General features: G+C 34.4%; 3 protein-coding genes across 5 annotated transcripts; 1 reads left to right on the top strand and 2 right to left on the bottom strand.

The window, feature by feature from the left end:
- Window positions 1-1,827: 1,827 nt before the first annotated feature.
- Window positions 1,828-5,160, bottom strand: LOC107918283 (uncharacterized). Of its 2 annotated transcripts, XM_041108742.1 has the most exons (4): window positions 4,919-5,073; window positions 3,983-4,787; window positions 2,921-3,063; window positions 1,828-2,050 (listed from the first exon to the last, which is right to left on the bottom strand). In XM_041108742.1, the coding sequence occupies exons 2-4, from the start codon at window positions 4,113-4,115 to the stop codon at window positions 2,036-2,038; spliced, it is 291 nt and encodes a 96-aa protein (XP_040964676.1). In that variant the 5' UTR covers window positions 4,116-4,787; window positions 4,919-5,073; the 3' UTR covers window positions 1,828-2,035. The 2 variants fall into 2 exon arrangements, with proteins under 2 accessions (XP_040964676.1, XP_016703300.1); XM_016847811.2 differs by having other exon boundaries at window positions 3,983-5,160.
- A 15,649-nt stretch (window positions 5,161-20,809) lies between these two features.
- On the top strand, window positions 20,810-23,601 carry LOC107920569 (uncharacterized). The gene is made up of 3 exons (XM_016850335.2): window positions 20,810-21,225; window positions 22,150-22,292; window positions 23,423-23,601. The coding sequence occupies exons 1-3, from the start codon at window positions 21,093-21,095 to the stop codon at window positions 23,435-23,437; spliced, it is 291 nt and encodes a 96-aa protein (XP_016705824.1). The 5' UTR covers window positions 20,810-21,092; the 3' UTR covers window positions 23,438-23,601.
- A 1,145-nt stretch (window positions 23,602-24,746) lies between these two features.
- Window positions 24,747-26,514, bottom strand: LOC107920568 (carboxymethylenebutenolidase homolog). 2 transcript variants are annotated; one of them, XM_016850333.2, is made up of 3 exons: window positions 26,237-26,514; window positions 25,607-25,890; window positions 24,747-25,449 (listed from the first exon to the last, which is right to left on the bottom strand). In XM_016850333.2, the coding sequence occupies exons 1-3, from the start codon at window positions 26,369-26,371 to the stop codon at window positions 24,921-24,923; spliced, it is 948 nt and encodes a 315-aa protein (XP_016705822.1). In that variant the 5' UTR covers window positions 26,372-26,514; the 3' UTR covers window positions 24,747-24,920. The 2 variants fall into 2 exon arrangements, with proteins under 2 accessions (XP_016705822.1, XP_016705823.1); XM_016850334.2 differs by having other exon boundaries at window positions 25,607-25,901; window positions 26,237-26,493.
- Window positions 26,515-27,895: the final 1,381 nt, after the last annotated feature.

Genomic DNA, 27,895 nt, shown 5'->3' with positions numbered 1-27,895 from the left:
CTCTCTTCAATCTGCCTTTACTCCACCTAACCACTCCACAACGTCAAGGGGATCCTCCCCCAAGTATAACATTATAATTTTTAAACTAGAAGTAAAAGAATGAAGAAGATGATGATGATGGAGGAGAGAGATGTAATTTGCAAATATAATATTAAATAAGAATCAAATATGATATAATTTAAGTTAAAATTTTCTTTAAGCAAATATATTTTGTAATATTAAAATATTTATATTACCTATTCAAATATGATATATTTTTTAATATTTATAATTCCTATTTATGATTGTGTTTGAGGACCAAATTGATAGAATTTATAAATGTGGAGGGTTAAATTTATTAAATTATTTAGAGTTAGGACCAAATTGATAGAATATATAAGTGTTGAGGAATAAATGTGTTATTATACCAATTAAAAAAGATCATGTCATCATTATTATACCAATTAAAAAAGATCATGTCATCATTTACGTCAATAATTTAATGGAGGGCGATAGACTAAAAACGTTAGTGGCGAAATTAAAATTTTTTATAATTTGGTGGCAAAAACAAGGACATGCTAATAACTGGGTAACTAATTGTATAGTTTACCCTTAAAATTTTATGGCTTTTTCTTTTAGAAATTTTTAGGAATTTTTTGCATTTTTATGATTTTTTTTATATTTTAAATTAATTTTAAGAATTTTGATTTGGTGCAATGGTATACATTGATATTTTAATTTTGATTAAATTTCCACAAACAATTAACACAATTATAAAAGTAATACAATTTTACATTTACTAATTGTATATACAAATAATTATATTTACCCAACATGAAAATAAATTAATATCTTATTTTTTTTCAAATGTATACAATTAAATCAAAATCAAATCAAAATCAAGTATTCTTGTGTAATTAACACAACATTTTACATTCATCGAAATTCATAGTTCTAAATTTATGCTGGGAATAAAGATAGATGAAGAGTTAAAATTGTCAGACTGAATATCAAGATTCATGTAAAAAATTTAAGTGGTAAATTTTAATTCATTAAACATTGTGCCATTTAAGTATTTACCTAAGTTTATTAGGAGGATGAAGTTGGTCAGAAATCAATTATGTTGAAATCATTCAGTCTTTTTCAACTTCGATAACAACGAAAACGTAGAGTTTGTTCCTCTAAAATTAAGGAAATGCTTGATATCTACTATCTCACTCTCATTCCATCTATCTAACAACTGTTGCTACGTGTCTAAAACAATCCAACTTCCTTGGAACTTATATCAGAAAATGAGCCATTCTTGTAAAATTATTAAATTATTAAAAAATGACCTCCAAAATAACCTGAAGAAATGTAAATACAGTTCATCCCATATTTACATAATTCAGGTGCTGAGGCTAAGCTCGTTCTATTTTGGACATAGTTGAAGTAAGTTCCAAGGTTATGTTAGGATTTAAGATGAGAAAAAATGGAAAGGGTGGAACAATAATTTGTTTGTGCAGTGTGGTTTCTGGATGGCTAATTGCACCGTCCACCATCCTAACTCTGGTTCAAGCAACTCAAACCTAAGTTCAAAAGCTAGCTTGTAAAGTAAATAGTTCAATACTTCGTGAAACATGGTACAACAAGCAAAATAACGAAACGGGCAAGGAACTTAGTTATGATACCAAGCTAAAGAAGCTCCAACCCAATCTCAAAAGCTAGCTTCTAGGGCAGAGAGTTCAACTAGGGCAGGAGAAGAAATAAAGAAAAGATAGGGACAAAATATGACCTACACATGCATCCTTAATTTTTCCATGACATGAGGCAGCTGAAAAAGAACTCTAGATATCAACACACGGCAGATAAATCAAGTCCAACTCTCAACAATAATCACGCAAAATGCAGGACTGCAACGGAAGTATTTGTTTTTATTTTTCCGCTTCAAATTGTGTTTACTCATTTGATAGATTACATAATAAAAGATAATGTGATCCATAACAAACTTTTGGTGCAACAAGTTAATTGTTTACCCACCAACATATAATCTTAGAGGAACTTCAACAACATCAACTCACTCCACTTGCTCCTGGAAAAAGAAAAGAGAACTAAATTAACTTTCTTATAGAGATTCTTGAAACATATAATATGTAGAATAATATTGAAATAAACTAAAATTTCCCATCAAAATGCCTTTCGTAAAAGTTTAAAACATTTCAGCTAAGCAATAATTTATACTAGAGACCTCCAGTCCCTATTCAAATATAAGTTGATCTGATGCCTATGTTTTTGCATAGATGGGCGTGGGTGGAGTACTCCATAAAAATCTGAACACCCCCTTCAATTTTCAACCTATAGGTCGTTATATTTTATTTTAAAAGGAATACTCAAAGGTCAAGGGCCTATGAGTAGGGCGTACTCTAGGTGAAAAACAATTAATAACTGGATGGTTTATGACATTTTAAGCAATTATCCAAGAAAAGCTCAATGAAAGTCGTTTCAGCTCAGTAATTGAAATATATGCCAATGCCCATATTTTATTCATCAGCATCACAGTTTCACTTTCCACAATATTTCAGTTTATATATATATGTATCTAATTCTAGTCATTGTTATAAGAAATTAACCTACAAAAAAGTTCACTCATCATCACCATTTTTTTAATTCAGATTGATTACTCCTAGATGGCTCTAATAAAGTTGGTTGAGTGTGAGCGTTGAAGTTGACGATCACAAAATCAGTTAGCAGGCATTCATAACCTAACCCAGAATGACCCCACCAGTGCTGATGCATATCCTCTCATTTAATACCTAGAGATGACTGTTGATAGGTTGAAGAAAATTTTAACATTTGTAAAGGACAAAGGATTATACCGAACAATTAAAACATGAATGTGCAACCTAGAAAAAGAAAGAGTCCAGAAGATTAAATCCATAGTTCGATAAAACATTAGTCCAACCTTGGGTGCAGGAGCATCATCAAGCTTAGGAGGAGCCAACTTCGGAGAATATCCACCAAAAAGACTAGAACAATCAGTGTACGCAGATCCAATCCCAATCCCAGCACCAAAAGCTACAGATGCCCATCGAGTCACTGGACTCCCTGGCATGACAAATCAAAGTTATGAATTCAAGGAAGGATTAAGGAAGACATGCAAAGCAGAAAGCACAAAAACGGAAAGGCAGGATAGCGACAATGCCTGGAAATACGAGTACTAGAAGAAAACTGAAGCAATTCAAAATGGAAGAACTCAGTTTACTTTGTCCACGGCTTAGATTAACATCTAGTAAAAGTTAAAATGCATAATCACTTCAACCGTTTAGGCTTTGCTTGGTAGCATTGATGATTGAAGGTGGCTATGAGTCATAAATCATAAACAGTTCCTTTCCACTCTCCCCACAAAGCAAAGCCTTAATCAAGTTCCTCGTCATTTCTAGGTGATTTACAACAAAGGCAAAAAGGAGCTACTTCTGGTGTTGGAATATAAGGTGAATCAAAACCAACATGCAGGGATGCAAGGTTCTCCTTAAGAAAGCCACTTGGTCTCAAACGTTGCCACTTAAATGGATAGTAAAGTGTACAACACAAATGTAAATAGCAGCCATAGCACGATATTATGGCTGCTATTTGCATTTGTGGCTCTCTTTGCCACCTGTATTCACTGTAGATATTTGCTGCAATTGAGTGTAGTAACATACCTCGCACTCGCAACCAATAAACACAACACATCCAAAAAAGTATCCACGACTGCAATTTAAATCCCTACATATTTTGGACATGTATATACATCATATTTACATTAACATCTACAGCTATGAATGTAGAGCAGGCGCATATATAACTGGAAGAGCCAACGCTGCCGAGTGCAGAACAACATAGAAACAACTAGAAGAAAGATAAAAAGTGGATATGAGAAAACAAAATTTGTAGAACCAATTAGGCTAATCTGCAATGGGGCAAATCGAAAACAACATATCTTAAAAGGAGAAAGAAATAAAGAAATAAGGGAAAGAGAACAAACTAAAGAAAAGGAGGCCACCAAAAGCGCCAGCCAAGGATGAATAAACGAAGCGGCGGAGAGTGAGATCGATGCAGGCGTCCCATTTTGCGTTCATGTCATACTTTGACGGCGTCAATTCCTTGTCATCCCCCATTTCAAAGCCTTATGCAGTACAACTATTACTTTCGTTATTTCTCGGAATTTTTGCTCAGATTTCCATCTTTTAACTTCGTCTTCGTTTGATTCTCCTTTTGTTTTCTGGGTAATCTGCCGCAATGCCTCTCAGATAGGTACCGCTTGTTTTCCCTTTTTTTTTTGTTCTTTTTTCTTTTCAACTTACAGCATCCATCGATAAAATGGGATCAAGAACAGCAAGGGCCCAAAAAGCCCAATAATAGAAATGTCTCAAAATCGCTCAAAAGATGCAATAATAGAAACAAGGTCCAAACAAGCCCAGCTCCCCACAATATTCAACTATTTCACCCTTGCTGTCATCAGATTAGGCGGGAAAGGAAGTGCCAAAGGATGTTGGGGAAGTAGAGATGCAAGGGGGCCACACCCGTCGTCAGCATGAATGCCTTCGGCAGGAGACCATGCCTCAGCCAAACTCAAAAAGGGACGTTATCGACCACAATTGAAGCCAGTCACGAGCAGCGACAAAAGAGACATATTAGCCATAAAAATGGCCTCAACCACTAACAGAAATAGAGTTTGTGTGACGAAACCCGAGGACTATCAAGCTCCGACCAATGAGGAACTTAAACGGTGGCGACCCCATCCATGCCCCCCAAAAAATAACAAGGGCTAGCAAGCAAGGAACACTAACCTGGAAAAGAAAAAAGAAAGAAAAATATAAGTAACGTCAACTAAGGAGTTGCAAATGCTAAAATGGTAGAGAAATGGAACTAAACAAAACTATCGTTAGTAAAGAAAGAAGCCAAAGAGGCTTGGGCTAGCCTCTCTCATAAAGATCTTTGGCCAAAGATCCACTCGTCTCGTCGAACAAGATCCAAAAAAAGCGAACAGTTGTGCCCATCATAGGAACTATAAAAATAGAGGAGGAGATTCTTTTCTGTTGAAGAGGAAAAAAAAGCAAGAGAGTAGAGGAAGGGATGACAACGGCTAGTTTGGCAACCAGCCCTGTTTTTGGCTAGATAGAAAGCAAAGTCAGTGGTTGTACTGTTTTATTTTTACTATCATTTTTTAGCTGGCTGGAACCACGAAAAGAGAGAATGAGATGGTTTTATGTTAAAGGGGAAAAAAGCAAGGGAAAAAGATACCAACATTTACTTAACTTTCAATAGTGAGAAATCAGTCACTAATCATTAATATTTTTGAAAAACGATAAATTAATTATCCGAGCCTATTTTCTGGTATAGACCTAACGGGACAGCTGGCGTGGCCCTTTAGGCTATCATGTTGGACATTACTAGATGTCCATGTTGGATCTGGTGTCCTAAGTGTAGTATTTTCATCAAAGTACACATGTAATTTCCCGACCAAATTAGTTAATAAAATTATTCATGAATTACATTAATACTTTGTATATTATCCTCAAGTATTTTTGTACGCAAACTAAAATGGAAGTAAATGTTACTCACTAGTTGTCTATTATTTAATTAATATTTAGCAGTATTACGTGGTCGGATCGTAATATAGAAAGACAACTTGTATTAATAGACAAACCTAAACATGTCCTTAGTCTAATCGGAAATGAACAAACCGATTGAAAGACTAATATTTCATCTATCAAGTCCAATTTGGGAGATGCTTTATCTTGGGCATCAGAGCAGATGACTCCCAGAAGATAAAGACATAGATGTGACTGACTGGACTGACAGTACATCAAACTGGATCCAAGTCGAATAGATCCTAAATCCGTTTATGGATCTATTCCCTTGTGACGTTCATAGTGTGGCATACCTAAATCCTAGGTGGATGGCGGACTATGCATGCGTGACTCATATACTTTGATGTAAGTAAAAGCCCGAGTTCAAATAAATAAGGAGCCGAAAGTTGGTACATTGAGTATACGGCTTCTACATTATGTAATGTCATTCACAATAGTGGAATTCAAAACCTAAGACATGGGAAAATTATATCCTTTTATAGGCATTACATGGTTGCTGAAAAGTAAACGTGGCCACGGGTCATTCGTCTTTGTGATAGATGACTTGATCACTATTTGATCATCATTGACTTTTCATGAAGGAAGATATAATGGTTACCATGAGATAAAATAGGATTATATTAGGAAAACGGATATTATCTTAAAGAGATCAATGATAAACTATGAGGGTAACACACTTATGACAAGGTCATTGGACGAATGCTGAATAGTTGCTTTCGTAATGGTATGCCATTAGGGAGGACTCAACCACAATACTATAGTGAAATGTCTTCATGATTAAATGAGTTTATAATTAATAGATGAAAAGCCAAAACTTAATTAAAAATCATTTGAGCCTTAATTACATATGTCTAATCGATCCCTCTAATAGCTCGTTGAAACCAGAAATGAATTACGTGTTTGAATCAAAATGAACAGAATGAATAGAAATAGAGAAATGAAAAACATTCAAAAATGATTATGGTTTTCTCTAAAATGGAGAAATGGAATTGTTTGGAAATAAATGTGGGTTTTAAAAAAATGGAAATAGAAATGGAAATGAAAATGAGAAATGATCCATTTGCAAATATATGGATTACTCAGAAATGACCGGAAGAATGAGTTTATATTTTTGAGTAGTTTTAAAGCCCAAAAATGAAAATAAACCATTCAGTCATAATGAATAAGTTGAGTTGTGAAATATTAAATATATTTTCTTGGAAATTTTACCAGGGGTAAAGTCGTCATAATTTTACAGGGGGTAAAATTGGGATGAGAAAATTATTTAATTGGAAAATTAATATTTATTTTGGAAAGTAGAAAAATATGTACTGGGTTGGATTAAATTATAAAGTGTTGAGTTAAAAATTTAGAAAACACATATAATTGGGTTCAATACAATGGAAGGCTTGAATCCCCATCATAATACATATGAGGGGAAGCACACCCTATTAGCCCATCTCCCTTTCCTAGTTGGACTAGAAAGTTATTTTTCAATGTTAAATAAAACTCTACAATTCAATAAAGGTTCTACATTCTCTCCCTATAAATAGATGGCACTGGTAGATCTATTTAAATAACTTTGAGATATTGTTATAATACCGAAAAATAGAGACGATTTATTCTCAAATATTAAAAATATTTTTTTCAGAATAACAATTATACCAGTTTCTATTAAAGAAGACAGAATTTTTGTTTTTCATCCAAAAGATAAAAGAAAACTATTCTACTTCTGTGTTTTGATTCAATTGGTTCGACTCCACACTCAAAATAGTTCGTGGTACGATAATAGCGGAAAAGATCATTTGGAACGATAAACTGGTGGATATGATGGATAGAAAGATAAATGTCCAATTAAACCTTTTGAGATATAAATCTTTACAAACTCAACTAATGGCTCTAATCAACCCTCCAAGAAATCATCATTAACAAATTGAAGGGTGAAAAATGAATTACCACGACTCCTTGAGGGAAATCGAGAAGAAAACTACTTCTAAAAATCATAAAAAATAAATCTTGCACAAAGAAACAAACTTATAGAGTTGAAAAATTTATTAATAAAAACAATTGTCTGCTCAATGAACAATGAAGAAGACTTTATATAGGCTAACTAAATAAATCTAAATAAAACTTTTAAGTATACTAAAACTCTAATTAATCTAAATAAGAAGTAGTTTTAAACTAAACTTTCTTATTGACATAAAATTCCTAAATAACTTAAAATACTTAATAATAAATTTAGAATAATAAAATAATAAAACAATAAGAGCTGATGAATACAATATTAGGCTCATATATAATAAAAATTACTCCTATAACCTGAACCCAATATGATTTAAACTCGAATTAAAAGTCCAAAACTTGTAATTCTTGTCATAATCACGTCCAAAAATTCTACTCGCACAATCTTCACTAAAACAGTTATAACTTGAGATTCCGAACTTAAAGTTGAGTGATTCAAAGTGCGTTTCAAAGCTAAGAGATAGGTCTTTGAACGCCATGAAGAAATATTAACCAAGAAATGTCTGGATCCCATCCAAAAAGTCGTCACAAGTCTAATGATTTCCCAAAATTGAAAATTGGCGGCTTCGTTTAATGGTTAATGAAATTTAATAAATTTCACTCAATCTGTGCGTGTATCATTGAAAGCGGAAAAACGTCAAGGATCTGCCTATCTGAAAACACATGTATGATTTTAGTTCAAGGTTAATTGCTATAAATATCACAAACTGGGCCAGTTTTTAAATTTTTAATTATCCGCTGTGAAAGAAAATCATTTTCAAACCAGATTTTTTTCCAACGGTCCATTTAATGGGTGATTAATTTCCACCGTGTGATTCGAAAAAAAATTAACTTAATGTGCCAAAAAACAATTAAAACATAAGAAAACTGAATAGGAAAAAATGATTATCGAGATAGAGGGCTAAATTGAATAGTTTACAAAATATGGGTGACTTTGTAATTAATGTGATTTAGACAAATTTTGATATTATACTATGACTGAATTATTATTTGTAGCTAAAAGACGATGTAAGATCGTTGAAAGGGAAAGGAAAGACACGAGTCGACAATGAGTGACGCAAGCTTTTGATTTGTATTCTTATGGCCCGAAGTCAATTTAGTTACTGCATATTCATGATATACTATTTTATACAATATTAAGGTAAGCTATTAATAGTTATTGAGTGAAATGTTGTGGTTGGAATTGAATATCGAAACGGAACCTAAATTTAATAAAATAGAAAGTTGCATGACTTAATTGATACAGAAAATTGGTATGAAATTTTGCTGAAATATATTATATTACATGATGAATTGGTGTTGAATTAAGAACAATGGGATGTGAATTTAACTATATGATGATATTGAAAATTGGTTACTCTATTAAATGTACAAGTCTATAGTTTGATTTAGCAGATGATATACTACAGGACTAGTTTGAAATGCAGATTGTCTAATTTGAGTATTCATCTTGAAAATACAAGTTAGGTTATTAGGATTTTTTTTTGTAATTTAATGTAAACTACATGTTGTAATCATAGATAGAGTATGTGAATCAAATGAAACCAAATCCTGGAGGCCGAAACGAATTCAAACGAGTTGGAAGACTCCAGAAATGAATGAATTGGGGGATATTATAAGTGGTAAATTAGAAATAGGACTGATAATGGAATGTTTTATTATTGACATGTTTGAAATGTTGTTACTATAATCATAATGAAGTGTCTATATAAATTGAATTGAAGTGAGATCAATTGGTGCTAGTTTTGTACACTTAACATGTTTATACTGAAGATGTAAAGCTTGGTAACTCCAAGTTATAAGTATATGGTAGATATGTGGTTTAGAATGCATGATTTGGCATTGGTGATGCTTAGTTGAATTGGTATATTTCGACATGCAAGTTTGAGATGTATGGTGTATGAAATTATTTGTTTTATTGTGGATTGACATAGGTGAAGTTGATATGAAATGTGGTAGGAAAATGAGATGTATATGTGTATATGCATGCTAAGCATGGAGAATGAATAGATATAGTTGTAACTAAATATAGTACTTGAATAGAGTTAAATGGGCCATGAAATTGGTTGACTTGAACACAAATCTAGTGAGTTAGGATGTAAATTTATTATATACTTGCTTTGAGAAAATGAATATATGTTTCATAAAATGGTATGAGATTAATTTAGAAATGAAACAGATGCATGTTGCGTATCTTTATTTACTTTTTTGAATCATAGATTTACCACTGAGTTTATTACTCAGTGTACGATTTTGTTTTTCATGCGCAGGTTAGATTTGTACGAGATCCCGAGCATCGATATCAACATCCAGACGTAATCTCGGACTCAACAAAGTTGGTGAAGTTCTTTTGTTAGATAATTGGCATGAACCTAATAGAGTCCTTTTTGTATTTTGATATGTTTGGAATGTTGAATTTAGAAGTTGATATGTATATATATGTATTAGGTATTAGCAAGTTGGGATGAAAATGTGATATAAATGGATAATGGCTTGTTGGTAATGACATGTTCGGTAATGATTGAAATGCATATTTGGTGTATGAGATGGTAACTTAAAGGTTCTGAATTGGTATTGATAAGTGAATTGGTATGGAACCATTTAGTAGTTGGATAAAGTCTTACATATATTCTTGATAAGGAAATTGTATAATTGAATATTAAAGTTGGTAGGTAGGATGCATATGATTAGTGATGTATGTTTTGAACATGTTTTTGGTATGTTTCATCTAGGTAAGATTAGTTTAAGTGTTGGAAAAATTGATTTGCTTCACTTTGAGTACCAATTGGTACATTATGGCCAAAACACTATGTGACGTCTCAACGTCGTTCGAACATCATTGCGATGAGTGAGTGACCTATAGGGTCATGGTGTGACAAGATACCTATCGTTTCGACGAGGCTATTACAATAAGTAACATTTCACACCCTTTTCAAAATTGCACAATTACCCCAACTTTTACAATTTCTGCAAATTAGTCCCTCATTAATTAGCCCATCAAATAAGCTAATTTTTCTCAATTAACATTTTATCTAAATATTCTAAGCTATTATACAGCCTTTGATAAGCAGAATTTAATACAAAACCCTAAGACTTAATCTTTTTCAAATTTTAGTCCTAAAATCAATTTTTATTGAAATTACTTGATAAAATCATCATATAAAAAAATTAGAGCTTCCATTCCATGTGAATTCATCATAAACATTCAGCACTCATCAATGGTGACTTTCAAATTTATCCATGAAATCAAAAACTAATGAAATAAGTAGTTGGACCTTATTGTAGAAGTCTTAAAAACACAAAAATTTCAAGGAAAAAACAAGAATTGAACTTACATCAAGTAAAATAAATAAAACCATCTTAAAAACCTTCTCCTGTGGCATTTTTGGCTGATAAATTGAAGAAGGATAGCCTAGAAAAGTTTAGAATTCAATTTATTTAAGTTAATTTCACAAAATTTACAATTTTGCCCTTTAATCACATCATTTTTGTTTTCTTTTCTGCTTTTGCCGCCTCATGCCTTTATTTTAGGCATAATTGCTCCTTAAGTCCTCCTTTGTTCATTAATTAAACCATTTAATCACTATTTCTTTAATTAGCAAGTTTTGCACCTTTTTCAATTTAGTCTTTTTTAGTTAATTAACTATCGAAACGTTAAAATTTTCTAACGAAATTTTAATACTACCTTAATGACACTCTGTAAATATTTATAAAAATATTCACTAATTCATAAGCCTTCCTAAATTCATAATCGACTCATAAACACTATATAATAAAATTTACAAGCTCACTTGTCAAATTTAGTGGTCTCAAACTACTATTTCCGACACCACTGAAAATTGGGCTGTTACAACCCTCCCTCCTTTAAGAAATTTCGTCCACAAAATTTGTTACCTGGAAATAGATTCGGATATTGTGATCTCATCGATTCTCTGTTTCTCAAATAGCATCCTCTAAACGATGACAGTGCCATAATACTTTTACTAGTGGTACTCGTTTATTCCGTAATTCTTTAATCTCTTGAGCTAAAATTCTCACCGGTTCTTCCGAATACATCATATCCGATTGCAGTTCAATCTCACTATAAGGAATCACGTGTGAAGGATCAAATCTATACTATCTTAGCATCGATAAATGAAACACGTTATGAATTTTCTCAAGTTCTGGAAGCAGAGCTAATCTATAAGTTATTGGGTCGATTCTTTAGATAACTTCGTATGGTCCAATAAATCTTGGGCTCAGCTTCCCTTTTCTGCCAAACTACAATAGTTTCTTCCATGATGAGACTTTTAAGAACACTCGATCACCAACCTCAAAATCTATATCTCTTCTTTTCAAATCTACATATGATTTCTGACGGTCATAAGCAGCTTTTAGAATCTCCTGGATAATCTAAACTTTTTCTTCAGTTTCCCGGATCAAGTCGACTCCCACTAGTTTGGATTCACTCAATCCCAACCAATACAATGGTGTCTTACATTTCCTCCCAAAAGAGCTTCAAAAGGTGTCATTTTGATACTGATTGATAACTGTTGTTATATGCAAATTCGACCAACGGTAAATAATTTTCCCAGCTACCACCAAACTCGAGTATACAACATCTTAACATATCTTCCAAAATTTGAATTACTCGCTCTGTCTGCCTGTCAGTCTGAAGATGATATGCTATTCTGAAATTTAATTTTGTACCCAGGGCTTCTTGTAATTTACTCCAAAATCTCGATGTAAGCCTCGAATCCTGATCTGAAATAATAGATATGGGAACCCCATGTAACCTCATAATTTCTGATTATACAATTCCGGTAACTTCTCAAGTGAAAAATCTGTTCTGACCGGGATAAAATGTGTTGACTTAGTTAATTTATCAATAATCACCCAGATTGAATATTCTTTTTCAGAGTCACAAGTAATCCAGATACAAAATCCATTGTGACATGCTCTCACTTTCACTCAAGAATCATAACAGGTTGTAACAAAACCGTTGGTACCTGATGTTCTGCTTTCACCTGCTGACAAATCAAACACTTTGCTACAAATTCGTAGATTTCCCGTTTCATACCAGGCCACCAATACATCTATTTCAAATCATAATACATCTTCGTACTACCCGGATGAATGGAGTACATGCTACTGTGAGCTTCAAAAAGAATATCATTTCTCAGATCTAAATTATTTGGAACACAAATTCTATTGTAATAACGCAATGTACCATTTTCATCAATGTTATACTCTGAACTCAACCTGTCTCGAACCATCTGTCATTTCAACACCAATTTTGGGTCCTCATATTGCAACTCACGAATCTGTTGGAGGAACAAAGGTTTCGTTCTCAATTCTGCTAGTACAGAGCCATCCTCATTAAGAGACAAATGAGCGTTCATTGCTCGAAGTGCAAACAAAGATGACTTTCGGCTAAGTGCATTTGCAACTATCCCCGAGTGATAGTCCATAACTAAATAATAATCTTTAAATAGCTCTAACCATTGCCTCTGTCTCAAATTCAACTCTTTCTGAGTCATGAAATACTTCAAACTTTTATGATCCGTAAACACGTAACACTTCTCGCCGTATAAATAGTGTCTCCAAATCTTTAAAGCAAATACAATTGCAGCCAACTCAAGCTCATGTGTAGGATAATTCTTCTTATGCGGTTTTAACTATCGAGAAGCATAAGCCACCACTTTTCTTAACTGCATCAATTCACAACCCAAACCATTCAGAGATGCACCACTATAAACAACACACGGTACACTCGATTCTAGCTAAGTCAAAACTAGAGCCTCTGTCAACATCTTATTTAACTAATTAAAGCTCTTTTGACACTCATCAGACTACATAAATTCAACATTCTTCTGTAACAATTGAGTCAAAGGTGAAGCAATCATCAAAAAATTCTTGACAAAACGTCGATAGTAACCTGCTAGACCTAGCAAACTTCGCACTTCTATAATATTTTTTAGAGTTTTCCAATTCACTACTGTAGATACTTTGCTTGGATCCACTCGAATTCCTTCAGCTGATACGATATGACCCATAAATCCAACCTCGTGAAGCCAGAGTTCACATTTGCTAAACTTTGCATATAACTGCTTTTCTCTCAAAATCTGTAACATAATTCTCAAATGTTTAGTATGTTCGGACTCTGCCTCTGAATAGATTAGTATATCATCAATAAACACAACCAAAAATATATCCAAATAAGGTTGAAAATCTGATTCACTAAATCCATGAAAGTAGCAAGAGGATTAGTCAAGCTGAATGGCATTACCAAAAACTCATAATGACCATACTGAGTTCTAAAAGCAGTCTTTCACACATCACACCCTCTAACTTTCAACTGATAATACTGCAGCACCTTTTAGTTGGTCAAACAAATAGTCAATATGAAGCAAACGATATTTATTTTTAATTGTGACCTTATTCAATTGTCTGTAGTTTATACACAGTCTCAAAGAACCGTCTTTCTTTTTAAAAAATAAGACAGGTGCACGCCAAGGAGACACACTCGGCCTGATGAACCCTTTGTCTAAAAACTCTTGTAATTATGTCTTTAACTCTTTTGACTCAGCCGATGCCATACGATATGGTGTCATTAATATAGGAGTTATTCCCAGGATCACATTAATTACAAATTTTACTTCACGATCAGGTGGTAAACCCGACAATTCCTTAGGAAACACATCAACAAACTCATTAACGACTGGTAACTGTTCTAGCTTTGATTCAGAATCTCAAGTATCAAGAATGTAGGCTAAAAATGCCTCATTACCTTTACGCAATAATCTCTAAGCAGAAAAAGCTGAAATAATTCTAACAGTATCATTCAAATTCTCTGACCCAACCGAAATTATCTCCCTTGTCTGACATTTCAAGTCAATACGTTTCTCTCGACAATTTACTACAACATTATGCTTCGTTAAACAATCCATTCCTAGAATAACATCAAATTTCTGAAAGGGTAGCAACATCAAATCAGCAGGGAATTCACAGCCTTTTACTTTTAGTGGACAATTTTGACACACTAAATTAACTATCACACTTTGGTCTAATGGATTAGTGACTTGAATAGCATAACCAGTAGACTCAACATACATTTTCTTTTCTGTTACTAATGCAGTGCAAATATAAGAATGCGTAGACCCAAGGTCAATCAATGCATATACAATATCATCAAAAAGATAGAATATACCAGCAATCACGTCCGGAGCTATAGCTTCCTCCCTCGCCCGGATGGCATAAGTACGTGCAGGTGCCCTAGCCTCTGACCGGGCAGCAGAATCTTTCATACCCGAACGAGTAGTCTTAGTAGTACTATTTTGGCCCGAATGTTTACTTCTTTGGAAAGTGGCCATCTATTTCTCTTTTTGCTCTTCTTCCTCTCTTTGCAACTGAGGGTAGTTTCAAATAAAATGATCAGTGGCTTCACATTTATAACAAGCCCTCGCCTTACCTCTGCACTCACCCTGATGATATTTTCTACAATATTTGCATTTAGGCCTAGGAGCATTCTGTATACTGCCCACACTAATTGAAGGCTAATAGTTACCCTGAAATCTTGTTGAATCACTTTATTTTTATTTGATCGTTCCGACATTGGGGTGGCTCAACTGAAATCATCTCTAGACTTTTTCGCAGGTGCAGTTGAAAATGACTTGGAGGAACTTCTCTTGTAAGATTCTTTATTCCTTCTGTCTCTCTGCATTTTTCTTTTATATACCTCTTTCAATTCTGAGCACGATCTGACAAAACAACAAATTCTCGTATTTTTATGCCCCCATTCATCATTTTGATTTCAACATTCAGTCATTCCTCAAACTGAATACACATTTCTTCTTTGATTGGTACAATTTCTTGGGAATATCTGCTGAGGTATACAAATTCCCTCTTGTATTTAGCTACTGACCGATTTCCTTGTCGTAAGTCAAGAAATTCCTTCTTCTTTTTATCCAAATATCTCTTGCCAACATATTTCTTTTTAAATTCACTCTGAAAGAATTCCCAAGTGATTTTCTCTTTTGGCACCACAGCCACTATAGTCATTCACTAATTATAAGCTTTTTCTTTTAGTAGTGACACAACATGTCTCAGATAATCTTTGGAAGAACAAGCTAATTCCTTAAAAACTCTTATTGTGTTTTGAAGCCAGTACTCAGCTTTGACAAGATCATCATCTGACTTACCTTGAAATTTTTTGGCCCCACATTTTCTAAGTTTTTCGATTGGAGTACATTTATTGGATTTAATCACTGGAGGAGGGAGAGGTGCAACAGGAGGCATTTCGGACGATGCAGTAGGGGGAGAAGGTTGTTGAGCTTAATTTCTCTCTTGTATATATTCATTAAACCACTGATTCATAAACCCATAAAACATGTTTTTAAGTTCTTGTTCTTGAGCTGGATGAATTGAGACGTTACTGCTTGTCCCATGTTCAGATGATTGTACTCTACTGTTGGCCTTATCATCATCAGTATGTTCAGATCTATCTGATATCTTTATAATCTATAAGAAAAACAAGGGTTAGATCGGATCTTACACATCACACTATCACAGATTTATATGGCATGTATTTGTAGACACTTTAAACACTATATTTGTTCCAAGAATCGACTAAATCGAGCTCTGATACTAATAAATGTAACACCCCTAACCCTTATTCGTCGCCCAAATAAGGTTACGAAGCATTACCAAACTTTACAGATTAATTACGAACATTTCACAACCTTTATTATTCATATCAAGAATCAATCATATAACACTCATATTGTCCCTTAAATGGGCCCTCAAAGCCCAATATACTCCTTAGAAGTGAATTGGGACTAAGCCAGATACTCAAGAAAATTTTCCCTAAATCTCAATAATTTTCTTAGGAACAGGGGACACACACCCGTGTGGTCGGCTGTGTGGCTCACACAGCCATGTGACACGCCCTTGTCTTAGGCCATGTGGGCATTCGATGTGAGGCACAAGGCCGTGTCCCAGCCCATGTCCATACCCGTGTAACTCTCTGACTTGGGTCACATGACCATCCACATGCCCGTGTGATAGGCCGTATGAAAGGTGCAGGGATCACACGGTGAAGCTACACACCCATGTGCTAGGCCGTGTGTAAAAACCTAGGTATTCTGTTTTGAAATTCAAGGTGTAGGGGACACACGGCTCAACTACACGCCCATGTTCCAGGCCATGTGTCACACACGGTTGACATACACGCCCGTGTCTCTACCCGTGTGGACGAAAATAGGCCATTTTAATGTCATTTTTCTCACCCTTTTTTAATCAACCTATACACAACATTTTAATACATCAAATAGCCCCAATCAAACATTCAACACAAACCAAAAATCATGTTTTAAACATAATATATCAACACAAAACTCAATTACCTAAACTTACCAAAATAACTCAATTCATTGATTTACCAAAATCTACTACTAAACACATGCATACAAACATATATATATATATAATTCACAACCATACTTCAAATTTAGTTCTTTTCCAATCCAGCCTTAGACATGCCATATAAACCATAAAATGTATAACAAAATCTACCAGAGCAGCTGGATGGTGTGACCTGACGTGTTGATCCGATCCTCTGAACTTCTTGAAAATCTACAAAGAACATTAAACAACACAAGTAAGCTTAATGAAGCTTAGCAAGTTCGTTGGCTTTAACATAAATCCTACCGAACATACTATAATAATTTATTTAGGTAAATCATTTCATAAACATTTCCTACCAATCACAACTCAATTGATGAATTCATTTATTTGAGCTCAATATCAATAATAACTTAAAATCTTCCACATTAATTTCATGTAGCACTTACCAATCCTTATCAAACCAGAGAACTTCTTACAGATTTGAGTACATCGTAAACAGAAGCCCGAAGGCTGCACAGAAGCACATAAGTGCTAAACAGAAACCCGTAAGGGTTGAACGGAAGCTCATTGGAGCTGAACGGAAACCCATAAGGGTTAATTTGAAGCTAAGAATAGCTAAATTGAAGCCCATTAGGGTTAAACTAAAGCTCAAAAGAGCTAAACTGAAACCCAAAAGGGTTAATCTGAAACTCATATCATTTAACTAAAGCTCATGAGGGCTAAACAAAAAGAAAACATGAGAGTTCCCAAAAAATGTTGAACCTCGATTTACTTGGGTAATTTTGCTGTTAATTCCTCTTTTGCACTGAACAATTGTACTCAATCCTGCATTCTGTTCTCTTCGAACACTTGATTCAATTTCATAAATTTAATAATAATTTTATTTTCAACAAATGTTACGAATAAATACAAAATATCATTCATCAATTAACACATAAAATTAAAATTTAACCATACAAACTTACCTGGGCTAAATTGTAAGTTTGTATTAGTTAGGGACTACTCTGCTAATTTTTCTATTTCTCGTTGATATACGGGCTCTTGATATAAAATACAAAATTATTCATTCATCAGTATATATTTCAATTATAATTCACTTCACAATTTATACCCCTCAATTTTTGAAATTGCAAATTATCCCAACTTTTATAATTTTTACAATTTAGTCCCTCAGCAATTAGCCCATCAAATAAGCTAATTTTTCTCAATTAACATTTTATCTAAATATTCTAAGCTATTACACAGCCTTTGATGAATATAATTTAATACAAAACCCTAAAATTTAATCTTTTTCATAATTTAGTCCTAAAATCAATTTCTATTGAAATTACTTGATAAAATCATCATATAAAAAAATTAGAGCTTCAATTCCATGTGAATTCATCATAAACATTCAACACTCATCAATGGTAACTCTCAAATTTATCTATGAAATCAAAAACTAATGAAATAAGTAGTTGGACCTTATTGTAGAAGTCTTAAAAACACAAAAATTTCAAGGAAAAAAGCAAGAATTGAACTTACATGAAGTAAAATAAATAAAACCAGCTTAAAAAATTCTCTTATGGCATTTTTGGCTGATAAATTGAAGAAGAATAGCCTAGAAAAATTTAGAATTCAATTTATTTAAGTTTATTTCACAAAATTTACAATTTTGCCCTTTAATCACATGATTTTTGTTTTCTTTTCTGCTTATGTCACCTCATGCCTTTATTTTAGGCATAATTGCTTTTTAGGTCCTCCTTTGTTCATTAATTAAGCTATTTAATCACTATTTCTTTAATTAGCAAGTTTTGCACCTTTTTCAATTTAGTTCTTTTTAGTTAATTAACTATCGAAACGTTAAAATTTTCTAACGAAACTTTAATACTATCTTAATGACACTCCGTAAATATTTATAAAAATATTTACAGCTCGGTTTATTAAATCGAGGTCTCGATACCTCGTTTTCAAAACCAATTAATCTAACAAATATTTCTAAAGCATAATTCATTAATTCATAAGCCTTCCTAAATTCATAATCGACTCATAAACACTATATAATAAAATTTACAAGCTTACTTGTCGGATTTAGTGGTTTCGAACCACTATTTCTTACACCACTGAAAATTGGGTTGTTACACGTCAAGTGGCCTAACATCATGACGTGACAAATTGTTTATAGACGTCACGATTTGGAATTGACTCTATTTCTATCTTGGGTTAACTTTAGAGCTTACATAAGCTTGTGTAACACCCGAAATTGACTCTATTTCATGTCGAATGTATGTTTTAGCTGAATTTTAATTATTGACTGCTATGAATTGGTTATGCTTTAATCGTAGTTGCTTCAGCAATAAATGCAACGTCTCATAACTCAGACCCAACGATTGGGTTAGGTATCGGGGTGTTACAAATATACTAAATAGGCATTTTGAATTGATCTTGAAGTCCAACGGCATTCAAAGTCTCATATCTTAACTCAATCAAGTGGTTGTAATGTTCGTTTCGAAACTATTAGTAAATGGCATGTATTGAAGTCTTAAGGTCTTATGAGTCTTCATAGATTAATTTTGGTTAGTTGGAATATCATGATTATGTGAGTATATATTGGTATGTATTGGTTTCCATGTCCTTGTGTGATTTAAGATTGCTTGTGTACGCCTATATGATGAGCATCTTTTAAATTGATGAATGACTCAATTCAAGTATATTCTTAGGAAGAAATGTTGCTCGCAAGTGGTAACTCTTTAACATGTCTTATGTTCACTAAGTTTGAAAGTATTTGGTATGTACTTTTGACATCTTAAATTTGATTTTAAATCGTATATTTGAAATTATCTATTATCCTTGTTTTTATAAAATAAAAGGTTTTAAAAATACATCATTTAACTTGAGGCAATGAATTATAATAGTCTAAGTTGCTTTGACAACATATGTGACATCTCGCATTCAAATCTGCCCTCTAGATCGGGTGCTGAGTGCCACAAAATTGCTCTAAAGAAGCATTGTCTCGAGACAACAAGCCATGTCTCGAGGTAAAAGCTTGTTTTTCTTGAGACATAAACCATCGAAGTACCCTTGATGTCCCGAGACATGCATGTTTTGACTTGAGACTTAATGCTCTAACGGTCATATTTTGTTCATAATGTCTAAAGACACCCCTTCTTTGTCTCGAGACATAAGCTTGCAAACTCCATTAAATGTGTAAAATTAATGCTTCCAACACCTAAAAACTCCTTCCAATAGTTCCAAACATCTAAAAACCAATAAAAAGGTACAAATATGGTTCAAGGACACTCTCAAGAATATAATAAACAAGCTCAAAAGATTAAGAACAAAATTCAATTATTTCTTATTGTTATTCTCTTTCACTAGTAAACACTTGTAGGTTCAATTCTTATTTTTCTTTTAGGTGTTATTCTGTAATTGTGAGAGCTTTATCATTATATATATTCCTTTTAAAAGTGATAATTCTTTCTCAATTGTATCTCCTATTAGCCATTATTATTTTTTTGAGGGGCATAGATGGGGCCGCCGCCGCTTAAGTTCCTCGTTGGTCGAAGCTTGATAGTCCTTGGGTTTCGTCACACAAACTCTATTTCTATTAGCGGCTGAGGCCATTTTCATGGCTAATGGGTCTCTTATGTTGCTGCTCATGACTAGCTTCAACGGTGGTCGATAACGTCCTTTTTTGAGTTTGGCAGAGGCGTGGTCTCCTGCCGAAGGCATTTACGCTGACAACCGGTGCGGCTCCCTTGCATCTCTACTGCCCCAACATCCTTTGGCACTTCCTTTCCCGCCTACTCTGATGACAGCAAGGGTGAAACAGTTGAATATTATGGGGGCTGGGCTTGTTTGGACCTTGTTTCTATTATTGCATCTTTTGAGCTATTTTGAGACATTTCTATTATTGGGCTTTTTTGGGCCCTTGCTGTTCTTGATCCCATTTTATCGATGGATGCTGTAAGTTGAAAAGAAAAAGGAAAAACAAGCGGTACATATGTGAGAGGCATTGCGGCAGATTACCCAGAAAACAAAAGGAGAATCAAACGAAGACAAAGTAAAGAGAAGGAAATCTGAGCAAAAATTCCAAGAAATAACGAAAGTAATAGTTGTACTGCATAAGGCTCTGAAATGGGGGATAACAAGGAATTGACGCCGTCAAAGTATGACATGAACGCAAAATGGGACGCCTGCATCGATCTCACTCTCCGCCGCTTCGTTTATTCATCCTTGGCTGGCGCTTTTGGTGGCCTCCTTTTCTTCAGTTTGTTCTCTTTCCCTTATTTCTTTATTTCTTTCTCCTTTTAAGATATGTTGTTTTCGATTTGCCCCATTGCAGATTAGCCTAATTGGTTCTACAAATTTTGTTTTCTCATATCCACTTTTTATCTTTCTTCTAGTTGTTTCTATGTTGTTCTGCACTCGGCAGCGTTGGCTCTTCCAGTTATATATGCGCCTGCTCTATATTCATAGCTGTAGATGTTAATGTAAATATGATGTATATACATGTCCAAAATATGTAGGGATTTAAATTGCAGTCGTGGATACTTTTTTGGATGGATGTGTTGTGTTTATTGGTTGCGAGTGCGAGGTATATTACTACACTCAATTGCAGCAAATATCTACAGTGAATACTGGTGTCAAAGAGAGCCACAAATGCAAATGGCAGCCATAATATCGTGCTATGGCTGCTATTTACGTTTGTGTTGTACACTTTACTATCCATTTAAGTGGAAACGTTTGAGACCAAGTGGCTTTCTTAAGCAGAACCTTGCATCCCTGCATGTTGGTTTTGATTCACCTTATATTCCAACACCAGAAGTAGCTCCTTTTTGCCTTTGTTGTAAATCGCCTAGAAATGACGAGGAACTTGATTAAGGCTTTGCTTTGTGGGGAGAGTGGAAAGGAACTGTTTATGATTTATGACTCATAGCCACCTTCAATCATCAATGCTACCAAGCAAAGCCTAAACGGTTGAAGTGATTATGCATTTGAACTTTTTACTAGATGTTAATCTAAGCAGTGGACAAAGTAAACTGAGTTCTTCCATTTTGAATTGCTTCAGTTTTCTTCTAGTACTCGTATTTCCAGGCATTGTCGCTATCATGCCTTTCCGTTTTTGTGCTTTCTGCTTTGCATGTCTTCCTTAATCCTTCCTTGAATTCATAACTTTGATTTGTCATGCCAGGGAGTCCAGTGACTCGATGGGCATCTGTAGCTTTTGGTGCTGGGATTGGGATTGGATCTGCATACACTGATTGTTCTAGTCTTTTTGGTGGATATTCTCCGAAGTTGGCTCCTCCTAAGCTTGATGATGCTCCTGCACCCAAGGTTGGACTAATGTTTTATCGAACTATGGATTTAATCTTCTGGACTCTTTCTTTTCTAGGTTGCACATTCATGTTTTAATTGTTCGGTGTAATCCTTTGTCCTTTACAAATGTTAAAATTTTCTTCAACCTATCAACAGTCATCTCAAGGTATTAAATGAGAGGATATGCATCAGCACTGGTGGGGTCATTCTGGGTTAGGTTATGAATGCCTGCTAACTGATTTTGTGATCGTCAACTTCAACGCTCACACTCAACCAACTTTATTAGAGCCATCTAGGAGTAATCAATCTGAATTAAAAAAATGGTGATGATGAGTGAACTTTTTTCGTAGGTTAATTTCTTATAACAATGACTAGAATTAGATACATATATATATAAACTGAAATATTGTGGAAAGTGAAACTGTGATGCTGATGAATCAAATATGGGCATTGGCATATATTTCAATTACTGAGCTGAAACGACTTTCATTGAGCTTTTCTTGGATAATTGCTTAAAATGTCATAAACCATCCAGTTATTAATTGTTTTTCACCTAGAGTACGCCCTACTCATAGGCCCTTGACCTTTGAGTAGCCCTTTTAAAATAAAATATAACGACCTATAGGTTGAAAATTGAAGGGGGTGTTCAGATTTTTATGGAGTACTCCACCCACGCCCATCTATGCAAAAACATAGGCATCAGATCAACTTATATTTGAATAGGGACTGGAGGTCTCTAGTATAAATTATTGCTTAGCTGAAATGTTTTAAACTTTTACGAAAGGCGTTTTGATGGGAAAGTTGTGTGGAAAAAATCTGCTGCTGCAAGGGGAAAAAATATTTTTTGCCAGTGCCCAAGCATAACCAATTTCGCAGGTGAAAATGTCTAGTTGGTTATTGGCCCCAGTGTAGTGGATGATCTTTGCATAGACCCTTGGCAGTTTAGGGCAACTATTCTTGTCCAGAGTAGATGTTGTTGTTGATTTTTCTGACACTTTTACAGTCTGGTCTATTAAGTTCTAACTTTCTCAAAAATCTGCATAGCGAGGATGCTTCTATATTTTAGTTTATTTCAGTATTATTCTACATATTATATGTTTCAAGAATCTCTATAAGAAAGTTAATTTAGTTCTCTTTTCTTTTTCCAGGAGCAAGTGGAGTGAGTTGATGTTGTTGAAGTTCCTCTAAGATTATATGTTGGTGGGTAAACAATTAACTTGTTGCACCAAAAGTTTGTTATGGATCACATTATCTTTTATTATGTAATTCTATCAAATGAGTAAACACAATTTGAAGCGGAAAAATAAAAACAAATACTTCTCTTGCAGTCCTGCATTTTGCGTGATTATTGTTGAGAGTTGGACTTGATTTATCTGCCGTGTGTTGATATCTAGAGTTCTTTTTCAGCTGCCTCATGTCATGGAAAAATTAAGGATGCATGTGTAGGTCATATTTTGTCCCCATCTTTTCTTTATTTCTTCTCCTGCCCTAGTTGAACTCTCTGCCCTAGAAGCTAGCTTTTGAGATTGGGTTGGAGCTTCTTTAGCTTGGTATCATAACTATGTTCCTTGCCCGTTTCGCTATTTTGCTTGTTGTACCATGTTTCATGAATTATTGAACTATTTTCCTTACAAGCTAGCTTTTGAACTTAGGTTTGAGTTGCTTAAACCAGAGTTAGGATTGTGGGCGGTGCAATTAGCCATCCAGAAACCACACTGCACAAACAAATTATTGTTCCACCCTTTCCATTTTTTGTCATCTTAAATCCTAACATAACCTTGGAGCTTACTTCAACTATGTCCAAAATAGAACGAGCTTAGCCTCAGCACCTGAATTATGTCAGTTATCTTTGCCTTTGTTAGAAGTTAAAGCTAAGAAGCTAAGATTGAATGCTCTTTCATGAGTCGTTGGAAAGAACAGAACAAATAAATACTAGATGGGTTTAAAGCTACCAGTCCAAAATTTGAGGGTTTAAGTCCTAGTTTGAGACTTGTCTAGTTTGGTTAGGATCAAGCTGAACCAGTTTTCTCTGCATCCAAACCAGATTGCTATTTTGAGCTTTTAGTTTTAACTCTGAAACTGGTAAGTTGAGTTGGGTTTCAGTTGAATTCTTCGTTAGGATGAATATGCTAAATGAAATGCCAACATGTTTGCAGTTTAGATACAGATGCAGCAATTTCTTTTCAAGTCTCAATCTGGGTGCTTCTAGTTTGCCCTCTATTATAATTTTTCTATGCAAAAAAATGCTAAAATCTTGCATCATTCTATTGATGCAAACTGAAAATTGGGATCTTCCACTCAGAATCTGTTCATTTGAGATGCATTTATCCTTCAGGATTGAGTTTCACCTAATCTTGAGCTTAGCTCAATTAATTCATGTAGCTGATATCTAGCAAGTCTTAATCTGGATCTTAATCTCTACGACCTTTCACCTATTCACAATCATGAATTAAACCCCCAAAAGTTAAAAGGTTATCCTGAAAATTCTTGTAATATAAAAGAGATGAAAAACGACATTAATTAGCGTATATACATCAATGGGCATGAGCATCGTCAAGAACAAATTGCTTGTTCAGAGTATTGCCAGAAAGATGCACCAATTCTACCTTAAGCACCCTATAAGATAACCAATGAACATAGATGCGCTCAACTGTTTACGAGTAGGCCATCATGAAGCCAATTCCTCATCAAGGTAAATGCCTGCTCAGCATCTGCATCCTCTTCTGTAGATCCTGGTCGATGGGCAAAGGCATGACCTCTTCCTTTGAAGATTACAACCCTAGAGCCGTTGCCAATGATCTTCTCAAACTTGCTCAAAACACCAATCGGACAGAGCAGGTCATCATCCCCTGAAATGAACAACACAGGCACCTTTATTTTAGATGCCGCTGCCAGATCCATCCTGGTCCCATAGAATGAGACAGCAGTGCTAAAACAAGCACCCTGGTCAGCGGCTAAAACGTCGATCACACGGCCACCTCCAAAGCAAAATCCAATGATACCAAGTTTCTTTGAAATTCCTGCAGCTCTAAATTCATCAACCATCCATTTTGTTGAGGTTGCTATGTCATTTGCAACCCTCTGAGGGTCTTGGCTAGCCAGCCATTGTTCAAACATTGGTTTTGGTCGGCCCTTTTCCCAGGGGTCACCACGAAATAGGTCTGGAACAAGGACACTGCAGTTTCATATAAGAATATGAGTAAACAAAAAGGAAGAATTAATACACACCTCAAATCTAAGTAGAGTTCACAGGTTCACAGCCATATAATGGAAAGAAGGGTCAATAAGCAAAGAAAATAAAACTTAAGGGGTTACAAGGTTAAGAATCATACTTGTAACCATGGCAGGCAACTTGGTATGCAAAATCTCTTGTGGCTGAATCTTGAAACCCAAAGATATCAGATAAAAGCAAAACACCTGCTCCATTATTGTTCTTCACTGCCTTAAAGAGATAAGCTTGGATGTTATCATCTCCTTCCCCAATTGAAAGCTCAACTCCATTCACTAATTCACATGCTTCATCTTCCACTCCCACTCCCACTCCCACTGCACTACACCTTACTCTTTCACCTCCCTTCTTTCCTGATGATCTTTTCCAATTCAAATTGCATTTACTCTGAACATAAACTGAAACTTTATAGTCAGTTACTTATATATGATCAATTTGAGAAACAACTGCATGACCTCATAGTTTTTTTGGATATTAAAACATTAAACAAGGTAAAAGGGTTTGTCTTGTTGGATGAAAAATTACAAGGATATGCAATCAATCCCTAAGCCTTAAGCCTTTCCCTAATTGATGTCTAATTCTCTATTTCTTTGTGATAAAAGAAACCAAACACATTGTCCCTAACAAAGTTTTATTTTAGCTTTGGTTTTCAAGTTCAGTCGGACACAGTTGGATACAATTATTAAATAATATAAAGAGAGCTGAAAAGGGATAAAAAATGATTGAACCGTACAAAAGTTGAGAGGAAGAAGAAGTGATGATGGCAGGGCGGAAGAAAGCCTCTTCTGGCAGGGCATAGGGAGGCGGAGAGCAAGGAGGAGGAGGAGGAGGAGGAGGAGGAGATGGTGGTGGCTGAAGCCAACCCCATATGTAGTGTGAGAGTGAAAGAAGGGGGGTGGGAGTTGCAGTGTTGCGCAATGCTAAGAAACCGATGAATTGATTGAAGATAGATATTTTTTGTATTTGTGGACAAAATGGCCTTTCAACAGCAATGAGGATTCATTTTAAGATAAAAGATATTTGCTTATTTTTTTAACTAAAATATTTGTTTGTTTAGTAATTCATCACTGTTTTAGGATAAAAAAGAATAAACTATCCAGTTGGTGACTTAATTTTTAAGGTGTGCTTATTTTAGTCACTCTAACATTAAATCTTTAACAACAGTTAACTGAACAAAGAACTTAAAGGTTTTCATACTACCAAAGGGCCGAGATAGGAAGGCAAATATTTGAGATGCTTACTGCTTCTATGATACAGACTAGCTTTAGTCTTTTTACTTCAGCATACATGTTAGCAAGGAAAGAGGACTAATCTTGAAGGTTATGCATTGATTACAAGCAATTCAGCATCAAAATTATTGGAGTTTGTAGGAGATTCCTGATTATTTCATTTCCTAATGCTAATAATGTACAATGGTCAAATAGGCTCGACTAGAAAAAATCACTGGAGAAATTTCGTGTCATATATAGTCAATATTATGAGGGTGAAAAATAAATTTCCAATCATAATGGTTGATGACTTATTGGATGAACTAAAGGGGGTTGAGTACTCCTTTAAGATTGATTTAATATCAAGCTATCCTAAAATGGCTTTCAAAACCCACCAAGGCCAATATAAATTCAAGGTAACTCCCTTTGGCCTTAGCAATACACCTGTTATCCTTGATGAGTGATGTGTTTGGTCCTTATTTAAGGAAATTTGTATTAATGTGTTTTGATGACATACTAGTGTATAGTCCTCCAAAAAAACACATTGATCACTTGCACTTGATATTCTTAGGCATCATTAATTATTCGTCGAGAGAAGTGCTTCTTTGGCTAGTTTAAGGTAGAGTATTTGGGATACATGATATCAATAGTAGCTATAGACCCTTCAAAAATTGAGGCTATGGTTAATTGTTGGAAGCTTCCAACCTCCCATAAGTCTTTGTTTTTCTTTTTATTGAAATCTATTACAAACTGAAATAAAGTAATAATGTTACAACTTAAATATGACTTAATTATAGATGATATGAAAATATATTATATTTTGTGCTTTTTAGATACAATCAACTTGTGCATCGCATGATTGTGCAAATTGATTTGTATTATATAAAATATATAATATGTTAGCTTTGATATGACAAACTTTAGATATAACAACATTTAAGATTTTTATTTTATTTCTCAAGTTGTTTAGTGATCAAAACATTTTCATAAACTTGTAAAATGCTAAAAACACTAACTTCTAATCTCTCAAGTAAATCACATGTGATTTATTGGTTTGGAAGGCAAAGTTCAAGACTTGTCTAGCAAGTATTGATACATTGCTTAAAAGTCTCGAGACTTGCTAGTCAATAGTCTCAAAACTCTTCTAGAAGGCAAAGCATCGAGACTTGCTTAGCAAGTATCAA

This window comes from Gossypium hirsutum, chromosome D13 (genome assembly GCF_007990345.1).
Source record: "Gossypium hirsutum isolate 1008001.06 chromosome D13, Gossypium_hirsutum_v2.1, whole genome shotgun sequence".
Lineage (NCBI taxonomy): Eukaryota > Viridiplantae > Streptophyta > Magnoliopsida > Malvales > Malvaceae > Gossypium > Gossypium hirsutum.
The sequence above is the reverse complement of the archived record's forward strand: the minus strand, read 5'-3'. Positions and strand labels throughout refer to the sequence as shown.

Bases quoted from the DNA above. Each gene is read 5' to 3' on its own strand.
- LOC107918283 (XM_016847811.2), bottom strand. From the start codon at position 4,115: ATGGGGGATGACAAGGAATTGACGCCGTCAAAGTATGACATGAACGCA. The intron at 3,064-3,982 runs GTTTGTTCTCTT...TTGTCATGCCAG, and splicing joins TGGTGGCCTCCTTTTCTTTA to GGAGTCCAGTGACTCGATGG.
- LOC107920569 (XM_016850335.2), top strand. From the start codon at position 21,093: ATGGGGGATAACAAGGAATTGACGCCGTCAAAGTATGACATGAACGCA. The intron at 21,226-22,149 runs GTTTGTTCTCTT...TTGTCATGCCAG, and splicing joins TGGTGGCCTCCTTTTCTTCA to GGAGTCCAGTGACTCGATGG.
- LOC107920568 (XM_016850333.2), bottom strand. From the start codon at position 26,371: ATGGGGTTGGCTTCAGCCACCACCATCTCCTCCTCCTCCTCCTCCTCC. The intron at 25,891-26,236 runs GTACGGTTCAAT...GTTTATGTTCAG, and splicing joins TCTTCTTCCTCTCAACTTTT to AGTAAATGCAATTTGAATTG. The intron at 25,450-25,606 runs GTATGATTCTTA...ATGAAACTGCAG, and splicing joins GTTGCCTGCCATGGTTACAA to TGTCCTTGTTCCAGACCTAT.